Source organism: Panthera pardus, unplaced genomic scaffold (assembly GCF_024362965.1).
Source record: "Panthera pardus isolate Hobbes unplaced genomic scaffold, ASM2436296v1 HiC_scaffold_24, whole genome shotgun sequence".
Classification (NCBI taxonomy): domain Eukaryota; kingdom Metazoa; phylum Chordata; class Mammalia; order Carnivora; family Felidae; genus Panthera; species Panthera pardus.
The window spans coordinates 54,582,455-54,599,806 of NW_026526810.1; the positions used below are offsets into that span (position 1 = coordinate 54,582,455).

Here is a 17,352-nt window from a genome sequence, read left to right on the forward strand (position 1 = left end):
TCAACAGCAAGATCTATAAGAATATTTCATTCATCAGTGCTCTCACTAAGGTTAGAAGTTCTGGTTCAGAAGGCAAGATTGCCTGTGCAGAAAGCCTACCTTGTGGTTAAAGTCCAACCTGTGGGATATATGTGTGTATAATCTAGTTATTTGGTTGTTCTGGATGGCAGCATCCCTGACTGTATTAGCTGCCAAGGTATAGTGAGCCTCTAAAGACTATCATCGTGCTCTCATTTTTTCATTTTTTCCTGAATCCCTCCTTATCTAAAACACCCGCTACTCTTCTGCCATTAATCCAGTTCCAACAGGGCCGTACCACTAAATATGAACTTGAAGCTCTTCTTTGACTGAATATGTTCTATCCCTCTTTGATTATCAAAGCCCTTGAAGAATCACTTGAGACAAAGAAATAGTAAAAATATATGCAAAGCACAATGAAGATATGTGCCTCAGTGAGCTTGTCTACTTTGTTGACCAGCCTCACCTCATAGGTACCATAGCCAGAGTCCTCTGCCAAGCCAATACGAAAAAGCCAAGGGTTTTTCGTATTCACTTGCTCTAAGAGTAGGCTACCACATTCACTACATGAACTGCACCCAACTGTAGCAACCTTGTGTGCTGCAGTACCCAGCCAGGTATGATATGAGCTACCTATGAGAATATTGAAATAAAAGAACATTTAACCATAGGAAAGTAATTAATACAGACATCTTCCAAATGTGGAAATAACTAGTCTTTTTCAGTAGGGAAAGTTACTTTAGAACTGATCATTGTTTCATGGTATTTCTTACAAATAAGCAGCTGTGTTGAGTTTCTGATAATGGTTCCTCTACAGATGGACTTTCTGAAGTGTAATCCATATTATTAGGGGTGAAGAAAGAGGAAATCAGTGCTCATTTGGCCATCATCTATAAGAAGAATTGCAGCTTCTAAGAATGGCAATATGTTCTCTCCATTGCATCTCTTGAAGTTTCTTCTCTATTCTTAAAAGTTGTAATTCCTTTTCTAGATGATGTTAAGAACATTCTCTGCCATGGAAGGTTACCTTGTCTTCTGTTCACTCTGATGCTTAGGCCTCCCTTAACAATGATGCATGCTCTGCTGGGAGAAGGAAACTTAGGCTGTAAATTCAAGGATATTGGTCAGCAAGGATATGTTGGGGAGAAAAGCACTAGGGTGAGTGTTACTTATGGAAAGAAAACTGGATATTCTATAGCTGTGAGAAACATCTGGCTGCTGACTGAAAGGCCATTTTTGTTTGGAAATTGCATTTTGTTTTGTTTTCATGAAACCTACTGAAATCTGCAGGAACAAGATTAGTTTCCAAGTTGAAACTGAGGGTGGCTATACTCTTCATGTTACCCTCAATTTTCACATATTGGCAATAAATTCATTTACAAATTAAATTCTTGTACTTTTAAGATTAGTCTCTCATTTTGGATATGATGACTTGCCCCCAGTATGGATGAGGTGGTAGGTAGGTAGATGTTGTGGGAATTAGAATACGGTAATTTGCCTCAGACTTACATGTTTTCACTCTGATTGGCAGGAATACATGGTTTACAAGAAGCATACCTACATGAGGCTTGATGGTTCCTCCAAGATCTCAGAGAGGCGGGACATGGTTGCTGATTTTCAGAACAGGTAATGTTAAGGGGAATTACAGAAATTCGCGTTTGATTTACCTCTAATGCTTAAGATGATGAGTTTAAAAGAAATGTCAGCATATCTCAGGTTGTTAAGCAGTTGTGTTCTGCCATTTTAAGAGGTAGCTAAATCTGTTTATAGTGGTTCAGATCTATATGTGCGGGAGAGAAAAAAATGAATACTCGATAATTCCTTTATTCACAATATACCTTTTTACCAAATCAGCACCCTTTTCTTTGGTCAATAAAAGAAATGATTTCTGAGTGTAAACCAAGATCCTCCTTTATGTGGAAAATGTATGTGTAGAAAGAAGTCCACAAGGCTATATTCTAAATGTTAACAATGGCTATCTCTGGATATTGACTTATAGTTGATTATTGGTTTGTTTTGCTTACCTCTTTTGTGTAAATTTAAAGAAAAATACCTTCCTTTTTCCTGCTTTCCCTCTAGCATTGTAGTAATACATAATACAGTGCAGTATGACAAATTGCAGTGATGTGCAATCTATTCAGCTGGCAGCTCTCAGTTACAGTACTTCTCCCACCTGATAATGAGCCTATGAAATTTCAAGTACTGCCTGCTGGATGCTGATGGCTTACAGAGCCATAATTATCCTAAGTGCAGGTTCTCATGTAATAAGCAGAGTCTGGTTACTGCTCCCTAAAAGCGAAGCTCCACTAGCTACTAATAGGCTGCTAAACTCCACCCTTATATTTTCTTCCCTAGACCTGGATAACTAAAGAATAGAGTAGATCTTAATGTGCTGCTGTAAATCACAACAGTTGTGCATTTCTGGGCTTTAATTGTTGTAGTCTATTAATATTTAACTTTTGAATTCTTGGGAAGAAAATTAGGCACATAGCCATTTGTATTTAGGTTACTATTTTTAATTTCTTTCATTTCACTTTTAAAGCATGGTTTACTTCAAATGTAAAACAATTTTGGGGTGTCTGGGTGGCTCTGTGCTGACAGCTCAGAGCCTGGAGCCTGCTTTGGCTTCTGTGTCTCCCTCTCTCTCTGCCCCTCCCCTGCTCATGCTCTGTCTCTCTCTCTCAAAAACAAAATAAACATTAAAAAAAGAATTTTTTTTTTTTAATGTAAAACAACTTAGCATAAAACAAATTCATAGTTCAACATAGAGTGCCCTGTGATTGAAAATTTTGCTCCTTTATAATGAAGCACAGGTAAGATAAACCCTGTTTTGGTTTACAGTCTGTACTCAAGCCAGTAACTCCTAAGTTGAAATTATACATGTGAATTAAAGTGGCTGTTTGGCCGACAGTGGAGGGGAAGATCTGCTTTGGACCTATTTGAGTTTGTTACCTTGGAGCAACTGTGTGTGGCTGGCCTAACCTAGCTTCTTACCTAGCAGAAGCTATGGGCAGATTTTTAAATTGATTATTTGAGACATGTATATCCATAGTACAGCTGACTCTCAAATAACATGGGTTTTAACTCCATAGGTCCACTTATACATGGATTTTTTTGATAAATATGAAACACTACTGTAAATGTATTTTCTCTACCTTATGATTTTCTTAATAACATTTTCTTTTCTCTAGCTTACTTTATTAAGTAAGATTACAATATGTAATACACATAACATACAAAATGTGTATTAATCAACTGCTTATATTATCGGTAAGCTTCCAGTCCACAGTAGGCAATTCATAGTTAATTTTGGGGGGAGTCAAAAGTTATACCCAGATTTTTTACTGTGCCAGGAGGTTGGTGCCCCTAAACCCCCTGCATTGTTCAAGGGTCAACCGTAGTGCCTCTCAACCCCATCATATTGTTAATCATCCTGCCCTAGAAAAAATTTTGTGCCAGCTGATCTTCATCTTTTCTTGATTCTGAAATCAAATGAAACATATTTTACTTTGTTCTTGCCGACTCCAATGTAAAAGCTTCAACTCTTAGATATATCCCTCTAGTCTTTAATATGTATGTGGTTATATTCACATGTTTGATAACCATATTATAGATATGATTGTGTTTCCTGATTCCTTCCCCTTGACATTATATCATAAACATCTTTATGTATCATTTAAAAAATCTTTGTAATAAATTTCAATGACTAATATTTCATTACACTGGATATTTATACTGTATTTCTGTTGTTAAAATGTTGAGTGAGTATCTTTGTTTACAAAACTTTGTCATCATTTTAGTTTTCTTAATACAAATTCAAACAAGGGAAATTACTGACCGTAAGGGGATATGAACATTTAAGACTATGCTGATTGTTATATTGCCTTGTACAGAGTTGTGATTTAGAGTCCAACCAGAGCTGTAGTATGTTCACATGTAATGATTTGGTCTTCTGAGTTGTAGAGGTACAGCTCTTCTAGCGGACCCAGTGGACGTGAGATCCCAGACACCGTATATTTTATAGTGACCTTCTAGTGAAAAAAATCAGTAGATGTATCTGATTTATTACTTCTAAAATCTTTTGTTGAACTTGTGGACAGTTGTTTTAGCACTCGCAGTATCGTGTGATAGTTTTGGAAACCTTAGCTCTAAAAGAAGGGTATTTTCACCATTAACTGTACTAGATGTGCTTAATAAATACATGACTTTCTTTGGGGAACGTTCCTTGAATTTCCAGACCCTACAACTGTGAGTCAGTAGGAAGCAGTGAGTTTTATTTAGGTTCAACATTTGAGTAACCATCATTTTAACACCTGTATCTAATATTAGGCAAAATGAAACAAACAGACGAATGTGTCTTTCCCTGCCTACATTATGAGCTAGACAGATGACAGAGTTGGGATTGCACTAGAATATAATCTCCTGCTTCTTGTATATGGAGTCCGAACTATGCCAGTGCTATCAGAAGCTTATCAGACAGACCCCTTCAAATGGGAAAAAATTCTCAACTTGTAAATTTAAGTGGCTGAGGTAGCCCAATATAGAGAAAAAGACAGGTGTTTTTGAAAATGAAGAAGTCTGCCTTGCCAAATATTTTCATTATTATTAATGAAAAGACATCAAAAGAAAAAAAAAAAGTTTCAGCTGGAGAGCCCTGTGGCTCAAAGGTCAGCCAGAGTAAACAAGAACTCCTATAAAAAGCCATTTACATTCCCTTCATACAAGATTTATTTATGAGGGATCCTTCCAGGAAAGAGTCTGACTGAGACTAAAGACTGTTTGGCCAGGATGTCCTGACTGGGCAACATTCAGAACATGTGATCAGTGCATGATCCTAGAAGCCATTCACAAGGTCTTTGCTCTGGAGTGCCTTGGCCTTTGCTTCCCTTCCTCCTACCCCATGACATTTAGCAAATAGACCCCCCCCCCCATTATCTGATCACTTGGGGTGACCCTTTGGAAAATATGAGAAAAAGTGAGTGTAGCATCAAGTTTTCTTGGTGAGAGTGTTGTAGACTTCCAGTGTTGTCTTTCATTCTGGTTCTTTTTTCATTCAGCAAGTCTTCACTGCAGTCAGTCAGGCTACATACCCAGCACTGTTTGGGTATTCTGGTGCAGAGTAGCCTCAATGGGTCATTAAATGAGAATAAGAGTGAGACCTGAGCATATCTTTGCTACATGATTTCATAGGGTCCTTCACAGACCACCCAAAAGCCTGGTCTCAAAGGCATGTTCCAACAGAAACCCTGAGTTGAAATTCTTTTTCAGCCCCCTAGAGGGCACCCAAACCATCATGATGCTTCAGGGATTCTGTTTTCTTCTGTTTAGTCAAAGTCCCCAAAACATTAATTCACATTATCAATACTAGATTTGTTAAGTTGAAAAGAACTACTCAGCAGTTTGATTTAGGTGTTTTTGTTTATAAATGATCCAATACTGTTATCCAGAATGAACAATAATTTAACAACCCAAGGTTTCCATAATCCTTATTTTTCCATTACTGTGTGATAAAATGGTATTGAATACAGCCAAAAAGTTACCATCTGCCTTATCATTAAAAGGCATCTTCTGTTTTCTTTTTTTGAGGTGTCTTTTCCATATATAGTTAATATCCCAAAAAAAAGTGTCTTCTAGCATTATATTTCTAAGTTTTGCTGCTGACTTATTTTTACCTACATTTCCTTCACTGTTTTTCTATACATGGTCCTTGTTTATAAATCATTACCATATCTGGGGAATTATCTCTCTGGCTGTCCAGACTATGGAAATGACCCGTCTTTCTGTCTCTACCCTTTCTTTTTTCTTTTTTTTTTTTTAATGTTTGTTTATTTTTGAGAGAGAGAGCAAGCAGGGGAGGGACAGAGGAGAGAGAGAATCCCAAGCAGGCTCCTTGCTGTCAGCACAGAGCCCAACATGGTGCTTGAGCTCATGAGCTGTGAGATCATGACCTGAGCCAAAATCAAAAGTCAGGACGCTTAACTGACTAAGCCACCCAGGTACCCCTTTGCCTCTGCCCTTCCTTATATTGCAGTTCCCAGTTGCTTTCTACCTCCCTCCCTGTCTCATCCCTCTTCCTCTGCTCGCTCCCCTTGCTCAAGTCTGGACTTGTTTAGGAATAACCAAAAGAGTCCTAGCTGTTGGGTGCTTCTATCAGCTCTCACAAGGGTGTTGGAGAGAACCTTCTGACCCCTGCTTCTGTATCCACCAAAGCAGGAGAGAGAAGTATGTGGAAGAGCAATCCTCTCAGGGCCAGAGGTGGGAAGGACTTTTCTGTAGAGATTAGTACAGCCCTGGAAAGCTCTATCAGTTTTTATTTGCAGCCTCATGGTTATTTTCCTGTGGGCTGTAAGGTGTCAAGCTTCCATTTGTATCATCTCATATCTGTAAGAAAATATGTTTGCAAACTAGTGTGTGCCTTTTAAGTTTTTGATTTGCCCTATATGTGTTAACTATAAAAGAGAACTTCTGGGGCACCTAGGTGCCTCAGTCGGTTAAGCATCTGACTTCAGCTCAGGTCATGATCTTGCAGGTTGTGGGTTCAGACTCCATGTTGGGCTCTGTGCTGACAGCTCGGAGCCTAGAGCCTGCTTCAGATTCTGTGTCTCCCTCTGTCTCTGCCCCTCCCCCACGCTCACTTGCTCGCTCTCTCTCTCTCTGTTTCTCAAAAATAACATAAAAAAAAATTTTAAAGGGGACTTTTATAAATTAAATAAATAAAATTATGAAATAATTAACTTGATAACATAATTCAAGGATAAACTAGTAGAACATTAGTGAGAGTATAGAACTTTTGGAATCCTGCCTTATAACAGGCCTGCAGACATACTTTATTATTATGCCTGCCTCTAGGAACCTTGTATTTACCTAAATACAAATAGTGGACAGATTTCTACTAGGACCAGCACAGCTTAGTGATTAACAAGGAGGCTTATTTCAAAATAGTTCCTTCACTGATACTCATGTTTACTGTTGATATGTCATCACTTAGTCACTTCAGCTATATTCAGAGCATCCTCATTTTATAGTCCAGGAAACAGACCTTCAGCAGTTAAATGACTTTACCAAGAAAAAAGAGCCCTTGAGAACATCCTGGTATCACTGTTTGCTTTTTGGTTTTTGTTGTTGTTGTTGTTTTGTTGTTTTTTTTTTTTGAAGCAACAGAATAAAAATTCATTTTATGTTGGAATTTAGTACCTCTATGCCATATCTGAAATTTGAGTCATCTGCTCTTCAGACTGAGCCAGCCAGGCACCCCTATATTACAATATTTTTAATCTGTTCTGTTCCTTTATTTCTTTAATGCGGTCTGATCCACCAAACTGATTTCATGACCAGTAATAGGTGTGACCTGCGATTTGAATAACACTTGGTATAAATGAATTTCTAGTTGCACTCTTCATTTTAGTCATGAAGAAAAGGGATTAGCAGCTTGATTTGAAGGACTGGAAAGTTCGCTTACCAGTATAATGCCGTCCTTTTCCCTCAGAAATTTTCTAGAAAATAACTTCGTATGGCAGGAACATGAAAATGCAAGATAATCTTAAAATATATGCAAGAATTGGGTTCAAACTGAGCCCCTAATTGTATGTGCCTACAGAGATAAATCTTGTAGTCCAAGCCTGCTCCCTGTGATCTGGCACAGTCCTTGGTCCTAGAAGGTATTCAGTAAATATTTGTTGCCTGAGTGACAGTGGCACCTATTGGTTTATTTGTAATTCTGGGTTTCTTTAAAAGGATGAAGGAGGGGCACCTGGGTGGCTCAGTCGGTTAAGTGTCCGGCTTCGGCTCAGGTCATGATCTCACGGTCAGTGGGTTCGAGCCCCGCATCAGACTCTGTGCTGACAGCTCAGAGCCTGGAGCCTGCTTCGGATTCTGTGCCTCCCTCTCTCTCTGACCCTCCCCCATTCATGCTCTGTCTCTCTCTGTCTCAAAAATAAACACTTTGAAAAATAAAATAAAATAAAAGGATGAAGGATGTAAAGAAAAACTGAGGCAACTACATCTGATGATTTCTGTGTAAGGGCTATGTTGCCATTCATTAAAAAGTACTTTAATTCTAGCCTGTCTTCATAGATCAATCATAAATTCAGCTTAATACAGAGAAGGCATGACCTGGGTCTTAGTCCTGACCTCAGGTCATTTTTCTGGGACTGACTTTATTCATCTGAAAGTGAGTGCTTTGGGAATTATAATCATTAGTTCCCAAATTACTGGAAGTCATGATTCTCTGGGGAAGCACCAGGGAATGTTGATTTATTTGTCCCCTCTGTATGAACTAAGAATGGTTTTACTTGTTTAAAACACGATTATTACATGACTACTTCCATGATAACTTGTATGTCTGTTATATTTGTTACATCTTTATAAGTATATTGCCTATATTAGTGGGCAGCAGAAGTATATCTGCAGATTGGAAGATGACAACCTCGTTTGATTTTTATGTTAGAGCACCTTGATACAATGTGTCAAGAAATGTGGGTCAGGCATCAGGTGTAGGTAACGCTTTCTAGCCCTAGATACTGGTCTGTATTCAGAAATCCCTGTCTTTTGTCACATGCCATTTTTCTTTTTCAGTTTTCCCTTTTAACCTGTCTTCTTCCCTTTTCTGCAGGAATGACATCTTTGTGTTCCTGCTGAGCACTCGAGCTGGAGGACTGGGTATCAATCTCACTGCTGCAGATACAGTAAGTAACGAGAGCACAATATATCAGACAGCAGGTTGTCTACTATAAATATGTTGTTCAGTTGGTGTTATTCTTTGCTTTGTGTCACACTTTTTCTTTGCCTCATTATGTTAAAAGAGAGTTGCGTTTTGCCTAGAACTAGGACATTTTAGCTTTCCTTCTGGACTTTTCTCTCCATTCTCTTTTCTTACACATTCATTCAACAAATATTTAGTGAATGCAACTATGTGTCCAATACTGTCCTAAACACTTAGAGTATATCAGTGAATAAACAGAGTAAAAAAAATCTGTCAATCCAGCCAAATTGTTTTAGAAACTATAGCAGCAAATCAGAAATGATTATTTTGTTACTCTTATGCATTGATTCCACCATGGGAAAAACTCATACTTTTGTATCCCAAACTTTAAAAGAGGGTTGGAAAGCAATGAAATTGGTAATTTAAAAAATAAGGACATTCTATCAAATTATCTATCCTTTCATTTCCAGTCTCTTTGGAAGAATACTTCAGTGACTGAAAAGGAAAAAAGCTTTGGGGCGCCTGGGTAGGTCAGTTGGTTGAGCATCTGACTTTGGCTCAGGTCATGATCTCACGGTTTGTGAGTTTGAGCCCTGCATCAGGCTCTGTGCTGACAGCTCAGAGCCTGGAGCCTGCTTCAAATTCTGTGTCTCCCTCTCTCTCTGCTCCTCCCCCAACTTGTGCTCTGACTCTCTCTCAAAAATAGATAAAATGTAAATAAATAAATAAAAAGGAAAAGAGCATTTATTTTGAATCTCAGAATTATTCCCAGGATTCAAATATATATATATCTACATATATGTTTTTTTAATTTTCACTTATTTATTTTTTGTGAATGAGAGAAAGAGAGTACAAGTATGGGGGAGGGCCAGAGAGAGAGGAGAGAGAATCCCAAGCAGACTCTTCTATCAGCGCAGAGCCTGACGTGGGGCTTGATCTTACGAACTATGAGATTGTGACCTAAGCCAAAATCAGGAGTCAGACACTTAACTGACTGAGCCATCCAGGCACCCCCAAACAAATTTTAAAACACTTTCAGTAACCCTGAGACATAAAAATGCATAAATGGGAAATTGTTTTGTAGAAGGCATGACTATAAAAATGTCATTTTATGTGGCTGTGATGCCTCTATGTGAAATACAGAGCATGAAAATTCCCAGGAATAGAAGGAAGATGCAAACCCTAGAGAGTCCTGGAGAAATGAGGTGTGTGGGGGAAGAGGCTTGAATAGACTCCTAAGTTGTAGAACTAGAAGCAGAGCCTGTGTTTCCTAGTCTCCATTCCTAGGCTCTGTCTGCTTTCTCCTTATAAACTATTATACCGTAAAACTGCCTGGCCTCAAGAATGAAAAACAGATTCTGTAACAACACTAAGTAGAATATCAACCATAGGACTCAACTGTACCATCCTTGGCATGTAAACCTTAGCCATTTTACCAAGTTTGGACAAGGCTCCAGGACCAGAGGACCACTGAAAGCCTCGTAGGGTAGATGCTGTATCTAATATGCACATCATCAGCCTCAGTTTTCCTAAAGGAAGGCTGTCGATGGTGGTAGGTGTGTTCTTATGGGTTCTCTGAGGTGGTGGCTCACGTGTGTCATATCAGATAGCAGAAATTTGGCTTTCTCTTTACTCCTTGGTTTTCTGCTCTACCTTGTAAGCATTCCATACAGCCCCAGGTTAGTCATATTTCAATGTAAATGCAGGAGTCACCACTTTTTCCTAGTGGATCTTTTGGACTCCAGTCTCATCCCTTAGCCCCATATTTATTCTCTTGGTTTATTTATACCCTTCTTGATTAGTCATGCCACTCCCTTTGCCTAGAACTCTTGAGGGACTCTCCATCATCTACAAGATAAAGGATAAACTCCTTTACATGGCTTACAGGGCCCTTCATTTTGTGGCTTTTATCTTCCTTTCCAGTCTAATTGCTACATTACTTCCACCTTCCAAAATTTATGTTCCAGAAATAATGATTGACTTGTTTCCTAAACATACCATACTATATCACACTGCTGCATGAACTGTTTCCTCAGCGCCTCATCTTCCACCTGGTAAACTTCTGTTTGTTCTTCAAAACCCCTTTCATGATCAGGGGTTGTTTTATATGCACTGGTATAGCTTCTCTGATAAGGTGATACATGAGCTGAGATCTGAAGAAAGTAAGGAAGCAAGCCAAGCATATATCTGGCAGAAAGAAGAGCATTCCAGGCAGAAGAGATAAGTGCAAAGCCCTGAGGTGAGAACGTGCTTGGCATGATTAGGCAATAGCAAGCGGCCCTTTGTAGATGTAGCAAATGAGGAGGAGAGGTTGTGAGATGGGTGTTGTGGAGCAGATCCTGTAAGGCACGGTGGGCTGTAGTAAGGATTTTGAGATGGGAGGCCACTGGGAGAATTTGAACAGAGGGGTAACAGGATTTGGCTTGGGTTTTAAATGTGTCCCCCCAACTTTGGGGGAGTGAGGTGGGAAGAGCTATAGGGAGAAAGGTAGAAGCAGGAAATTCAGTTAGGAGTTAGACACAAGATGATGATGACTTGGACAAGGATTAAAGCAGTAGAGATGGGGAAAAATAATAGGAATCTGCATGTATTTTGAAGGCACAGCCATTGGGGTTGGCTCTTACACTGGATGTGGGATGTATAGGAGGTGTCATGGAAAACTCCAGGGGGTTTGACCTAGGCACCTGGAACGATGAAGACACCAATTACTTATTAAGGGAAAGGTGAGAAGGAACAGGTTTGAGTGGGGAAATTAAGAGTTTGGTTTGGGGTATATTCAGGTCAAGATTCTTAACAGACATTAAGGGGCAAAGGCACCCAGGCAGCAGGGTCTGGAGTTCAGTAGAAAGATTGAGGCTAAAGATGTAGTTTTTAAATCATCAGATCCTAGATGATATTTAAGGTCATGACGTTGGATGAGGTCACCTGGGAAGTCTAGTGTAAGTTCATGTGATTAAAATGCATTTCCCTTCTCAGCCTGCCGATCTGAGGTTTGGTCTATGGTTTGTAAGGAATAGTTCTTCTAGTTACTTATTTGCATGGTCAGAAAAAAACAAAGCAGATTTCAGTGAGGAGATCTGCATTATGCTTCCAGTATTTACACTTTACCCTGTGGAGGTAAGGAGCTCCTGCTGGCCTCAAAGAACCAAAGTAGGCCTAACCCATAGCTAGAGGAGCAGAAGTAGGAATTCTTTTTCATCCTAGCAGCTAGAGAAAAGCTCTGTATATTGAGTTCCCAATTCCAAAATAATTTACATTTAAATTTGAGGGGAGGGCTTGGGGACTCCCTTGTAAACTAGAACCTCCTGTAATACTTCTCAGTAAAATGAGACAAGATTGAAATGAATTTCTAGTTATGCTTTGGGAGCAGTCAAGGTGTGTGTGTGTGTGTGTGTGTGTGTGTGTGTGTGTGTGTGTGTGTGTGATTAGACAAACAATAGGTTAACTGCTTGCCTGGCATTCTTCCTTTGTCCTGAGATTTATTTAGCTTTGGAAGATCCCCAGAACCATTTATGGACAAGGAAGAGGTTAGTCAGCCTAAAATGTCAGGAAAAAGTTAATGTCTTATGATTGAGAATGCATATATAAACATGTTTTTGTAAACAATGGGACTCTGGCCCACTCTGTTAGTAAAAACATGATTTTAGCATGTGATTAATGGCCCCTTAACTGTCTATGTTCTTCGTGTATTCTTTCTGAAGTAGGTGTATCTTTACATTTGACTTTCTTTAGTGAGGAGTTGTTATAAACTGTACTATTTGTTTTGTTCCTGTGTAAGACCTGTTTTAAAGGCTCACATGTAGAGAGAGAAGGGGGAGCTTTTCTCCCTTGGTAGCAGTGTGAGAATTCCTATATGTCCCATGGGACAAGATGGGACTTCTTTCAGCCCTCCCATTCTCTTGGGTCAGAGTTTCACCCTCTGAGTGTTGGTCCAACTTTTTCTAGTTGTTTCTCTCAGATTTTTCCTGTTTTCTGTTTCACTCCATCATCCCCTGAAACTCCCTGTCATTGACCTATAAAGCCAGGCGCCTCCACCCTCTCTCAGCTCTGACCTTGCCCCTCCCCCATACCTGTCCAGCTTGGAGTGTACAACTTCATGAAGGTGCTGTCTAGTAATGTATTTCCCCTTAGTCATTGCTGGGTCATGCTTTATGGCCGTGCATAGACTTGCTTTAATTTTTCCTGGCTAAGTTAGTTCTTATCCTTTAATTGTTATTTGTTTTTCTCTGGAATGTCTCACTGAGCTCCATAAACCTAATTACCAAATATAGGTGTCATCTTTTTCCCACTCTGGGGGGTATTGTCTCCCCCCCAGCATCCCTCCCTATCACCCCCAGTTCATGTCATGGTTGATTCAGTGTTCATTTTATTGTCAGGTTAGACAATAACCATATTATTGGCTTTGTTTTTAGTTCTCTCATTCTTGTTCTAACCTTAGAGCTTATACATACTTCATACTCTTTTTTTCCTGGGTATTTTTCTTAACAGAATCTTAACTTTATTCTTGTCCTCCCAAATTCCCCACCTCTTTTAACCTATTTAAATGATAATTAGCCACTAAATGTGTAGGGGTTGTTTTGAAGTTAAATTTCAGACCTGTCTCCCGTGCTTTAATGTTTTTCCTGTTTATGAGTTAAAAAAAAAAAAAAACACAAGTTGAATCAGGTTTGGTTGCCACTGAGACTTCTAGGAAAAAATGTAAATGTGTAAGGAAGCACCTATAAAATGATTCATAAGATTGAATTTCCCATTGTGAATTGATGCTGTACCATTGCCTCAGGCTTAGGTAACTAACTAAAAGTATTATCTTTTGGATGTGACATCAGCTGTCATTTTCCACATATGTAGATATTTTAGGTATGTTGGGCAAGTAGTGTTTCCCCCGAGTCCACTTGGCGTCCTCCTTGTCATTTAACTCTGTCTTCTCTTCTTTATTCTCTCTGAAAGTTTAAAGTAGATTTTCTAGAATTTTGCGTATCCTATTGAATCTCTAAAATATCCTGTGATCAGGTTTGCTATGCTCCTTTACAAATGGCAAGCATTGTGCACTTTGAAATCCTAGATCTGTGGACACTATGGATTAACAGTAAGTTTTCACACTGATTTTTTTTTTCTTTGGCACACAGTTTGTAGTTTCTCCCCAAGGATTCTTAATGCTAAAAATTACGGGATTATACCTCATGTAAAACCCAGACAAAAGGAGCAGCATAAGAAAGAGCCACAGGAGGTTTTATTATTACAAGCGAGAGCTTTGAAAATGCCAATGCCTTTTGTCTATCTTCACTCAAAGTCTTAATTCTGCAGAGAATGGCAGAATTGCCTCGTATTTTAAATGAGAGAACAAATAAATTCATTTGGAGTGAATCACTCTTCAGTTTACATTTTTAGGCTTAATCTAGTGTTGATCAGTCCCCTTAGAGATTAGTCTAGTATTCATTGACTAGTATTTGTGGAATTCTACTTGGCAGTGATGGATGGTATCTGTTCTACAGTAAGACTAGATAGGGAGTTTTTTTTGTTTGTTTTTTTAAATAGGCTCCATACCCAGCATGGGGCTTGAACGCATGGCCCTGGGATCAAGAGTCAGATATTCTACCCACTGAGCCAGCCAGGTGCCCCTAGATATGGAGATTTTTTTACATAATACACATGAAATAATTGGTTACCCATGGAAGATAGTAAATAAGTGGGAACTTGGACCAGGATAGGCAATGCAAGGTATTCTTAATAATGCAAGTTGTGGAAGCAGACTGTTAAGACTGTGAGCTCAGGCTAGTCTCTTCCTGATTTATAAGATGAAAGAAACATACAGGTTTTTGTGAAAATTGAGTGAAATACGTATGCACCCTAGGGCCAGATATGTTGTAAGTGCTAAACAGATTTTAACCATTATTATGTCTACTCGGAATCCATGAGAAATAGGAAAAAGGGACATTGTTACAGGCAAGAGAAATCAGGGAGGCCGGGATGCCTGGCTGACTTATTTAGTAGAGCATGCGATTCTTGATCTCAGGGTTGTGAGTTCAAGCCCCACATTGGGCATGGAGCCTACTTTTTAAAAAAAGGGAAGAAAGAAATAAATCAGGCCTTCCTGACAGTGGGAAACTTGAACTGAACCTATAAAGGACCAATTCAGAAGTGAGGGATTCCAGGTCAGAAAAGCAACTTGAGCAAAAAGTGGTGCAAACAAACATAAGTGAGGAATGCTGAAGAGACCTGACAAAAGGGAAGGAGCGTGTTTATTTCAGCAAAGAATGGTGATGAAGTTGGCTCATCATAGCAGGGTCTGACTATTGAGGGCAGTTTGGAGTTGGTGTGTTATCACATAACTGGCACAGAGGTAGAGTGGCCTACAGTGGTATCCAAAGTAGACCGAAGAAAAGGGAGACTGAGCCCTAGAAAGCCTGCTGGTCTGACTGCCGCAGTGAGCCAGGCACAGGTGGTGAGGGCCATTGCATGATAGGGACAGTGAACTCTAAAAAGGATTAGTTCATTTCTCAAGAAGCAGGGGCTAGATTTGGTGACTTGCTTCTATATAGATGAGGGCACATGGGAGAGACTAAGGATAATTTGGAACTGGCTTTCTTTCAGGATGCCCCCTGTATTCGATAGTAGCCTTAGGGCTAAGAATTTAGGAGTCTGTTAATTGTAGGGTCATTCATAGGATAGAGGAGAGGGGTGTACATTTTGTTGTCATTTGTGTTTGTTGTTTAGCAAACTAAAAGTAGCTGCCAGGGATCCCTTTTTTTAAACATTTCTTTGCTGAATTCAAGGGACAGGAAATAGGAGCTAGAGAATGCCAGGAAATCCATGCCTGTCTTTCTTACCATGGTAAGCTTAGTGTTAAAAAGAAGGCTTTCAGGAGCATCTGGCTGGCTTAGTCGGAAGAGCATGGGACTCTTGATCTCAGGGTTGTGAGTTTGAGCCCCACGTTGGGGTTAGAGATTACTTAAATAAAAACTATAAAAAAGGGGGGCAGGGGTGAGCCAGAGAGAGAAGGCTTTCATATCCCTCACCTCCCAGGCCTACCACTTACTTAGGCTATGTGATCTTGGATAAATTCTGTAATTCCTATGTGCCTCAGTTTCTTCATCTATAAAATGGGAGTCTTAGTAGTACCTAAGTCTTAGTGATTATGGGATTTAAATGAGTTAACACACATAAAGCACCTAGAACAGTGACTGGCAAATGGTAAGCACTAAGGGTTAACTATTAATAGTGTCTCTGTTCCCTTTTTTTAAATGTGAAAACCCTGAAAAAAAGCTAGAGTGTATCTATTTTGCCCCGGGCAAGTGAAGGGATGGCTTGGTTTTATGAGTGGATATTGGCTCATCTTACTATCATAGAAAAAAATCTAGCATCGAACTATTGCAGATGACGAGCGGCTGGGTTGTTCTCAGAATCCATGGTTTTTCTGTGAGAATGCCTCAGTCTTTGCTGTATTTTTGTCCTGCCTGTTCAGGTGATTTTTTATGATAGTGACTGGAACCCCACTGTGGACCAACAGGCCATGGACAGGGCCCACCGCTTGGGGCAGACAAAACAGGTTACTGTGTACCGGCTCATCTGTAAAGGCACCATTGAAGAACGCATTCTACAGCGAGCCAAGGAGAAGAGTGAGGTAAGCACAAGGTAGAGGGAGTACTGTACTGGTGAAGAAATTGGAAAGTCCAGCCACATTTACCGGGCTAAGATGCTTGCTTTTCGTTCATCACGAAGGGGAGAAAATTTCTTCTGAATAGAAAATAAAATCAGGGCCTGTACTGCTCTGGCTATTCATTCCTCGTTCCTTTCCTACCTAAATGGCTTCTACAGCCTAGATAGGGCTATTGTTCATGTGGCGGCGACATCAGTCATAGCCCTTGTGTTTCACATACTTTCACGTTCAGGGGAAGAAGGAGCTCTCATCATAGGACTCCTGATTTGACAGCCTCTAATTTGTATGCCAGATTTGTTAGTTTCCAAAGAAACGATTATTTGGGGTTTGTGTATTTTTTTTTTTTAATCTTGATTTCAGTATTGGATCTTCTAGCTCTCAATTAGCAGTCCCAAGCAAAAGAAGTTCTCATTGTTCTTTGTGTTGGACAAATAATCTGGATGATCCAGTGAGATGAATGAGAGGAAATGGGGAATCTAAGTGCCAGAGGAGCAGATTGAGAAAGATGTTGCCTTCTTTCTGAATATTTGCCATAAGGGAATGGGTGCCTGGTAGTGATGTTTCGATCTGCTTTGGTATAGATTCAGCGGATGGTGATTTCTGGTGGGAACTTCAAACCAGATACCTTGAAACCCAAAGAGGTGGTTAGTCTTCTTCTAGATGATGAAGAACTGGAGAAGAAATGTACGTACTCTAAACTAAAGCCCTTTCCTCCCTGCAAAAGATGTTTCTCTATCCCCACATATCTGAAAATGGTAGAGGCCCTTGGCTATGCGCCATGGGTAAGCAAAGCCAAAGACTGTATTTGGGGAGAAACATTTTTTATGTTAATAACTTGTATTAAAACCCAAGCAAGAATGTGTTATGGAGTAGAAGGCAAAATTTGCATGTATTTTAAAAGTAACATGACTTTGAATTCATTTACATCAGGGAAGCTGTATCCCTAGACTCCTCAGCAGTGACGAATTTACTCTGT

The 17,352-nt window shown here is 39.6% G+C and overlaps 1 protein-coding gene across 5 annotated transcripts in view; it reads left to right on the plus strand.

Annotated features, from left to right (window-relative positions):
* The window catches only part of INO80 (INO80 complex ATPase subunit), a 144,608-nt gene that overhangs the window by 111,051 nt on the left and 16,205 nt on the right, over positions 1-17,352 (plus strand). For all 5 annotated transcript variants that reach the window (XR_008417115.1, XR_008417113.1, XR_008417114.1 and 2 more), the window contains exons 28-31: positions 1,550-1,644; positions 8,630-8,702; positions 16,182-16,340; positions 16,958-17,060. Coding sequence is in view for 1 of the 5 variants with exons in the window: in XM_053889189.1 (XP_053745164.1) it covers positions 1,550-1,644; positions 8,630-8,702; positions 16,182-16,340; positions 16,958-17,060 (430 nt within the window). In the remaining 4 variants the exon portion in view is untranslated. The remainder of the gene's footprint in view (positions 1-1,549; positions 1,645-8,629; positions 8,703-16,181; positions 16,341-16,957; positions 17,061-17,352) is intronic.